We start from the raw sequence: 9,285 nt of genomic DNA on the forward strand, positions 1-9,285 counted from the left end.
CAAAACAAAGTGAGATTTGATTTGCCCTGCCATATTCTTTTTCACACAGCAGATAAACATTCCCTCCATCTAACCCATCCTCTAATCCTGAATTAACATAACCATGACCAAGAAACAATGTATGTAACCCACAAGCTTAACCAAGAAATGGCTATTGCATCACACACCATCATGGAAAAGTATTTAGAAATTGCAATTAAGTCATTATTTGTAAAAATAAATAAATCGTATGACATTTAACAGGATGTGGTCTCTCCTCCTGTGGTGAAAACAGATGTAATAAGCTCTAATTTCCACATATCATCAGTACCATCATAGCTTAAATTCCAAGACTGTAAGAAAATATTTCCAAAAGCATCCAGAGTATATACAGTTTGATTTAGCAATTCTCCTGATAAAAACCATTATGTTAGATGTGGGTTTCATTTACCACACAATGCAAGAAGATGAGATGTTAAGCAGCTCTTTGTCACCTACAGCCATTTTGGAAGACAGCTGTACAAAATAGCAAAAGACAACTTTTATACTTCACCAAAATGGGCCTGTTGTGACAAAATTCTGAACATTGATTCAGTCTGCACACTTTATGTGTTTAAATGTTATAGTTCAGGCAAAAGGTGCTTTGCTGGTGAATTCACTCAAGGAAAACAAAAAAACACACAGCCTGTTTTATATCTATGAGATACACCAAAGTTACTTTGTACCAGTTGTGTCTACACCAGGAATTTGTAGCAAAATTAAAAACCTGTTACAAATTCCCGATCACCTTAATTTTGCCTCAAAAGTGACCAGGCCTTGAAAAGTTTATGGAGCACGCAAATTCCGTTGTAGATTAAATTATTAAGAATAAAATTATACTGAAAGCCAGATGGTTTTTTTTCCCTTTAGTGATGACTCTAAACTGACCATCCTTTTTCTACCCTCCTAAGCAGGATGTCCACAGTCCATGCACCAAGATCAAGAAAACCACCAAACTCACAAGACTCCCTCTCTGTCTCTTGCACAATTGCTTGTCACCAGGTACAACAGGCTCCAGTGACAGAAGGCATTTCCCTGACTCTGAGGCAACCACAAGCACGCTCCACATCCCTCCACTTAAAAGGCACAAAGTAAAAAGCCAAACAATCCCTATCTCCAGGCTATGATCAACACGATACCTCAAAGTCAGTACAATCTCCACCAAATTCAGAAAGGCATCAATGATTTTATTTCAGACATCTACACTGTAGCTTTGAGCTCAGCTGTGGTAGCCAGAGCCCATTTTTCAGTAAACTATGCTCACTGGCTTTATTCCAACACTAAGAGTTCACAAGGACTCCATCACAAATACCATCACAGAAAATAATCTGCACCTGGCTGCAGAAGGCACTGATTCAGTGACAGAGATCAATACAGTCAAGCACGAAAACCCATATTTGCTCTTTTCTAAGTGTCTCCCATGTGACAGTAGAAAATTTTCTCAAGTTCTACTGGGAGAAAAACAGAAAGGAAAAAATCAGATTAGAACACTTGAAATTAATAACACCTAATTAAAGTCCCCAGCCTTGATCAACATGACAGTTCTTGCACCTCATTCCATAGACCTGCCCTCTTCTCCCTAGCACCACCAAAAAACCCCCAGTCTTGCTAAAACAAGCATATTTCTGACCTTTCTTAAGGGAATTAAGATTCTTCACAGGAATCTCTTTAATGTAAAACTTCCCAAACCAATAATCTGCTCTTACAAACCCATCCAAATTTTGTGAAAATGACAAAAACTGCAAAGTAACTTCACAACATCCACACCAAAGATTTCTTCATTTTCAAACTTGAAGAAAAATACCTCCAATTTTTTTTTGCTACCTTAAAATTAATTACCAAGATTTAATGATTAATACTTGTTCTTCTTTTTTTTTTTTTTTTCCACCAGAGAAGAATATAAATATTTATTTAAGGAGAAGTTTCACTCACTTTTAATTACAGTAAGAACACTATTTGGAATGAATGTCTGGACACATAAACAAGAAACATTATACTACATACTAGCATTCTATTTAACCTGACTTGAAGGTACTATAAAAGACTTTTTTCCCCCTCAATCTGAAAACCCAAGATTTCTATGCTAATCACTTTCCTGAAATAGACTTCAGAAGCAGTGAATTACCAAAAATTTCCTATCCAATGTGCTTAAAGTAAAAATTTCATAAGCAATATTTATCCAGGAATTCCAAGTTGCAAAAAAATCTGAAACAAAACTATTTTTAAGACAAACTTTCAGCATCGACACGTCACAGAATCTGGCCTGTGCTTGACATATGCATGCTTTTGTAAAACTTTTAATGAAAGAGGAAACAGTTCCCTATTTCTCTACCTCTTGCCAAATCCTGTAATTCTTGGAAAGCAGCCAGAGCAACCATGCGGCGGTTACCACCCACAAACCACATCCCCAAATGTCAGACACACAACAGGGCACATGCAATACACTTCTGCAGGTGTTTGGGCCCATCCACCCACTGCTGCATTTTGGGTATTGTGCACCCACGTGAAATGTAAAATCTGATTGAGAAATACGAGTTACCTCACACCAAATACTGTATCTCTTAATATTGAATATCTCAGGTTACTGCATAAAATTCAACAGAAGAAAAATGTTCGTAATCATGATTAAAGCCACTACCAAGTATCAACAGATTATTTCATTACTATTACCATTAGGATCAGTCAAGAAAAATAATCAAAAATTTAATTTCTTTCATAATTTAAGACTGTGAGCAGTTAGATTAATTTCAAGCTACTGTAAGAGAAAAGGCACTAGGAAGGCTGCGCTAGCTAAAGGATACATGGTCACAAGACACTGTTCTGCATTCAGCTCTTGCAATGTTACACTGTCAGCACTCTATCACCATTAGCCACGCCAGTATTTCATAGCATTTGACTGAGTTATCATGATTAATGGAATTTTAAAGAACATGTTGGTTTGCACTAGTTCTCATAAACATTTTCACTTTTTTCTTTCCATTTCTTGTCCTTCATTTTAAGTTTTTTCACTTGGCTCATTTCTCTCCGTTTCTCCAATCAAACCCCTAAACACAGTAACACTTTACCGTGAATTGTCATGGCAGATTAAAACTGAGGAATCTCCTATTCCTAAACATTTAATTAATGTAAAAAAAGCCTGAAAAATCTGTGAGGTAAAAAAAAAAAAAAAGCCAAAATCTAGAATACCTTTGTTGCAATGATAATTTGGGGCCAATAAACATTATTTTTTATCTCATCACTGCAGAGATACAAACTACCCTGCACAGCTCTGGAATGGAGAGAGCAATCCACCCAAAACAGCTTCTATTTAACAGAAACCAGACAGTCACCATTTTAAGTGCTTGAACATCAGTGTTATAAGGGAGAAAACCAATTGAAACCAAAACAAACATGGTCCAAAGAGCAAGACTTCAGCATAACAATGAAGCACATACCTCGTTTAGTGTACTTGTTTTCTTCCTTCAGTTATGCATTAGTAACTTTCTCTTATAGTATGGACAATTTATACACATACACACAGAGCACTCAACTGTTGTGTCCTCCCATCCCATTCTAAATCCCAGAAAACATAGATATCATTTAAAGGTAAGTTTAGCAGGAAAGTATACTTTTTTAGTATCTGACTGTGCTAAAAATACAAACATACATATCCCTCAATCTTTACTGCATCCACAGATAAAAGAATTCAGAAGAAGATAAAAAACCTGAAGTGGATCAGCACAGTAACCATCCACAGAGGCGTACCAACATGTGGGCGAGGAACTTTTGAGGAATATTGAAGTATTTAAAACGTTAGCTCAATTTTCTGGTTACTGTGAAGGTAAAGAGGAATCTTTACCCAAAAGGCAATCGTTAACAGGGACAAGTATAGGAATTAAATATCACCATATTTTGGAAAAAGCACAACAAAACAAAACCCCCACCACGGTTTTCTGTAATAAATAAACCACTACATTATGTAATGTAAAGACTTAAAAACAGTATGCATCCATTCAAACAGTATTTATTTAATTACACCGTAATGCAAATAAGTTAGGTCCATATAAATTTCATTTTGTTGTATGTACAACCTATGGCATTAGCAAGCTGATTGAGCCAGCGGGTCTAAGTGTCGGCCTCATCCTCTGGAATGTACGCATCTTCTGACACACTGTCCATCGGCTGCCTCTACAACAGGACCACCACAGCCTTCAGCCCCAAAGTAGACTGAAAGGGGAGGGGGGAGGAAATCAAAGTCAGATTTGCAGCAGATACTTGTCTTTAAAGATCTGTATTTGCAAAACACAAGTCTGGAGAAACAGCCCTACAAATGTACAGAATAAACACTAGCCCCCGAAATACTGAAATAGTGCCACCTTGAAAGTGAAATCTAAGGCTAGAGAGCATCAACATGTGCTCACAAAAATGAGCATCTGTAAGCCTCAGATTAGACAAAACATCTGTTCATTGTATCTATGTATATATATTCTGGTACAAAACACATCTTTTACACTGTACAGATGCACACCAAAAAAAGAAGTCTCAAACCAACAGTGAAGCTGAACATAGAAACACTGTCAGCAAGCAAACAATTGCAGCAACTTGGTTATTAAGACAACAGTAGATTCCACTGAAATTGTAATATGATCTTACTACTTTTTTTCCCCATATTTTCTACTGTTTCTACTGAATCACTGAATCCTAAAAATGGGATTTCTATACACTGTAACTATGTAAATCAAGAAGAGTTAGTCTATGACTTTGCAAACAATACAGTCCATCAATGATTTGTTTTAGGAATATCTGGTCCTGCACAGTATTCAAAGGCATTTCTTGAAAATCAGGAGAACCACTCTTCCTCCAAAACTTTAATTACTTAGACCCAAGGAAGCCCTTCAATAAAACTTAAATGTCACTAATAAGCACTACTAATGCCATAACATTGCAGCATAACAAAGAGTCCCACAAGAAAGAAGCAACGTGAGCCAAATGCACTTTGCTTCACATCAGTGACTAATACTGAAGGATACAGCCCTTTATTTCATGAACCTTTTATTATGCTGTGTTATTCCCTCATCCGCCAAGGCAGAAGGAGATTGGATTTTGGTTTCAATTTGTGCTAGAAATCTGAGAAGTTATTGTTCAGTGCAGAAACTTGCACAAACTAGCTCTACAACAGATTAGAAGGGCAGCTGTCATGGAAAAGACACAGGAAGTTCCGTATCTTAAAAACTATGCAAGGTTAAGATAAAAGGTCTTCCCAAGAACTAGAACTTTGCTGACTTGTCATGTGAATTTCCAAATAAACAAGAACCACAACAATTAAAAACAAGGGATGGAAGCATCATTCACAACTGTTGCTGGCCAGAAATAATACTCAAACCAGTAACTATCTTCACTGGGTTTGTACATACATTTGGAATCAATACATACCTCCAGATAGTTGGCTCAGGCATTCCAGGATCTGCACCTCTTTTAAAACCTGAAGTGAAACATACATTACATATATGTATAAAAATAAACAAGTATGTACAGATTCCTACATAGTTAAATCTCTATGAAGTTATTCCAGCCTGTTAAATAGCAATAAAAAAGAAAGCTACTGAACATAGAATTGTGATTCATGAAGCTGTGTACTAGCCTGAATAAAAACTGCATATTCTTACAAGGGTTAGAAAGCAAAGAAAATAAATACCAGCATACACTTTTCTTTTTTTAAGAAGTCTTACCTGCATCTTTACCTGACCTAAAATTCAGGATCAACTAGCTGTGTGAGATGAAGGAAGTCATCTATGCCAGAGATCAAGACATTCATACTTTTACACACACAAACCCACAGATGTTAAATGTTGTCCAGAAAGCAACCTAGCAGGGCTCTACCAACAAAGACACCTAAAACTGGTGTAGAGTAAGCACCTTGAACCCTAACAGGCAATTCTCCAATGACATCTGACACACACCTTAAAAGCAGTATTTCAGTAACAGTTCACTCAATTTAGCATGACAGAATGCTAAATGTTAAATCAATTCAACCTCAAATCTTCTATTCTGATTGGCACTTTTTGGAGAAAGCTACATACTACTAAAGCTTGCAAACCAACAAGCTTTTCTCTAATACCCAGGAAAATGAAATGAAAGTTAACTACAAAGAGTTCATCCCCAGCCCCCAATGACTCAAATATACCAAGTGACTAAAGTATATGTATACTAGGGAAGCAGCTGAAGGTTTGGTATATGAAGTATCTTTGTTCTCTGGACTGTAATATAAAAGTCTTGAAACAGAATCATGCAATTCAGGCACTGTTCAATACTACACTAGCTATCTAGAAGTGAAGGTTTCATGAAAATTGTATTATTTCCCTCATTTACAGAAAATAAATAATTAATGTCATGTTGCCTGAAACACAGGCCACAAAGGTTAATAGAAAAACTTCCATTGACTTCACAGGCAGTGGAAAAGCTCTTTGAAGATAACATTGAATGATTTGAGACTATTAGACATCCTGACCCAAGTTCTTTGGCTGCCATACTGTCCAGCAGCACAGCTTAAAAATTCATTAATTGCAGCCACACTGCGTGTGTGAATGTTTCTGCCTCCTTCCCTCACCCCCAGTATTTTTAAATAAGCAAACCAGGTTTAACAAAACTGCATTGGTCTAATTTACTGACTTAAAACCAGGGCAGCCACTTTAAAGAAAGTTTAAAAAAATACAACAAAACCCCACCAATGACCAATAACTGCACATTCTCATACTGGACTCCTCGTACACGCCCTGAGCTAGAAAGCCTTACAGAGAAAGCTACAGGCTCAGATTTGCTGACCATTTCCTTGCCTATTTTTAGTTCAGCATGTATTTGATACATATGGGATCACACCTTCCCTCCCAAATTCAAAAGTAATCCTAGTAGAGAAGAAGTTCTTCCAATCCTGCAGACTTGGGGTACATGCCACCTCCAAATGTCTATGGCAATCAAGGTGGCACCTGCTCTTCCCCTTCCCATCTGCTTATACTTTCATTACTGCAGATAAATTTATAAGAAGGCAATGTAGATGTGGTACAGCCACTTATTTTCTGGAGATATGAACCTAAACTACTACAACTTAAATTTCTCACTGCTACATAACAAAAAATATACTACACACCCTGATGCTAGTGCAACTGTCTGTACAGTAAGGTGGCTTTATACAATTTGAAGTAACTTATTTAATGTCACCAATGTAACTTATTAGTGTCACTAATGTGACACTCTGATGTCACGAAGAAGAAAGACCATCTTTCCAACATCCACAGACACTGTTAGGGAAGTAAAATCTAAACAAAAATTCAACAACAAATTAGGTCACAAAACACTGTTGAAATTCCCACCCAGAACTTATTAATTTAAAAGAATTTACGAACTAAAAATGGAAATGCAATGGAAAAGCAGACCTAATAATGCTAATTATTTTTTCCATAGTTTTTGAAGTGACTTCTTTTGCTTGCAGTTGTTGCTAAAGCACTTCTGTAACAGCTGACGAGAACAATGTTTTCCTGGTTGTTATCTATAAAGAATCAAAGCCCTTCAAACCAGGCACTGCACTCCCTTCAATTAATCAAAACAACCTCTCAGATTTGACTGGAAACCCATCAAGCTCCCAGCCCTCCTTCATGTTTGCATTCAATGCAAAGATGCCTGTCTGCTTTAGGTGCTTTTCCCAAAAAGCCCAACAGTTTGGGCAGAAAGTAAGCCAAATGAATTGCAGGGATCAGCCTTCCTGGGCCCCTCTGTGATAAAAGAAGTGAATAAAGTGTCCAGCCTCTCTTAAACAAGGACAGCTGATGGCATACAGCTCTAACTCAGCAGGAGAAATATTGTGTGGTAGTGATGCCTGGCTAACCTGATGACAGGAGCAAGCAAAATATATCCTGGGTACCAGGCACAACAGCAAGGCATCCCCTTAACATTCCACTGCAGCTTGGAAACAGGAGGCACACCATGTTTGGTGGGAGAGAGACTGTAACCTGTATGCCTGTTGCTGGAAATTTAATCTCTGCCAGAGGCTGGCAATGTCCCCAGTGCCATGAAGCAGAGCTCCCAGCGTTCTACTCACCAGACTCCCAGGAGCACAAAGCACAGCCCTGACTATTATAGCAAGCAGTCACTGACACAGGGTTAAATCACAGCCCCATTTGCTGTTCGGCTGCTTCGGTGCTCTGCCCACTCCCCAGAGGGGCCCTCACACAGGATTAGCCTCCAGGGAGAAAAAGGGGCAAAAAGCTCTTTATTACAGAACCACAGGATTGTCAGGGTTGGAAGGGACCTCTAGAGATCCCCTAGTCCACTCCCTGACAAGGCAGGGTCACCTAGAGCAAGTGACACAGGAATGTGTCCAGCTGGGTTTTGAATGTCCTCACAGAGGGAGACTCAACGACCTCCCCGTGCAGCCTATTCCGGGCTTTGCCACCCTCAACGTGAAGAATTTCTTCCTCATGTTGAGGTGAAACTTCTTGTGTTATAGTTTATGGCCGTTACTCCCCATCCCGTACCTGGGCACTACTAAAGAGTCTTGCTCCAATCTCTTAGGCCCTTGCCTTTAAGATATTTGTATACTTTAATGAGATCCCCTCCCAGTCTTCTCTTCTCTGGACTAAACAGGCCCAGCATCCGCAATCTCTGCTCATAAGAGAGATGCTTCAGTCCCTTAATCATTTTCGTGGCCTTGTGCTGGACCCTCTCCAGCAGCTCCTCGTCCTTACTGTACTGAGGAGCCCAGAACTCGACGCAGCACTCCAGATGTGGCCTCGCTAGGGCCGAGTAGAGTGGGAAGATCACATACTTCTTCTTTACAAAAAAAGGGGGAGAAAACAAACAAAAACCATACAAACATACAAACAAAAACCCAACTATAACAAAAAGCCTCCCCGTCTCAGTTCTGCCAAGGGCAACCCCGCCCTCCCCTCCGCACATGCGCGGCCATGGCCGCGGGCGTTGGGGGCAGCGCGGCGAGGCGGCCCTGCCTCCCCCCGCCCGGGCCCTTCCCTCGGCCCCGCCGCTCCCCGGCGGCGTTCGGACGGGCCGGGGGGCGGAGAGCGGCCATCGGAGCCGGCCGCCCCAGACCCGGCCTCGGCAATGGCCACCGAGGGCCCCCGCGCGTCCCCCGCCCGGCACTGACCGAGATAGAGCACTACGGGGATGAAGCCCCAGCGGATGGCGAACTGGCCGCCCTTGAAGAGCTGCTGTAGCCGCTGCTTGGCCTCCTTGCTAAGCTTCGGCATCCCGGCGGCGGGGCAGAGAGGAGGAGGAGGA

The 9,285-nt window shown here is 40.1% G+C and overlaps 1 protein-coding gene across 1 annotated transcript; it reads right to left on the bottom strand.

The window, feature by feature from the left end:
* Positions 1-4,005: 4,005 nt before the first annotated feature.
* TOMM7 (translocase of outer mitochondrial membrane 7) lies at positions 4,006-9,282 on the bottom strand. The gene is made up of 3 exons (XM_071429180.1): positions 9,152-9,282; positions 5,431-5,479; positions 4,006-4,224 (listed from the first exon to the last, which is right to left on the bottom strand). Exons 1-3 carry the CDS (start codon positions 9,252-9,254, stop codon positions 4,209-4,211), a joined length of 168 nt encoding a protein of 55 aa, XP_071285281.1. The 5' UTR covers positions 9,255-9,282; the 3' UTR covers positions 4,006-4,208.
* Between the last annotated feature and the right edge of the window lie 3 nt (positions 9,283-9,285).

The sequence above is a fragment of the Agelaius tricolor genome, unplaced genomic scaffold, assembly GCF_023055355.1.
Source record: "Agelaius tricolor isolate 1412-34295 unplaced genomic scaffold, bAgeTri1.0.p SCAF_6, whole genome shotgun sequence".
In the NCBI taxonomy this organism is placed as follows: domain Eukaryota; kingdom Metazoa; phylum Chordata; class Aves; order Passeriformes; family Icteridae; genus Agelaius; species Agelaius tricolor.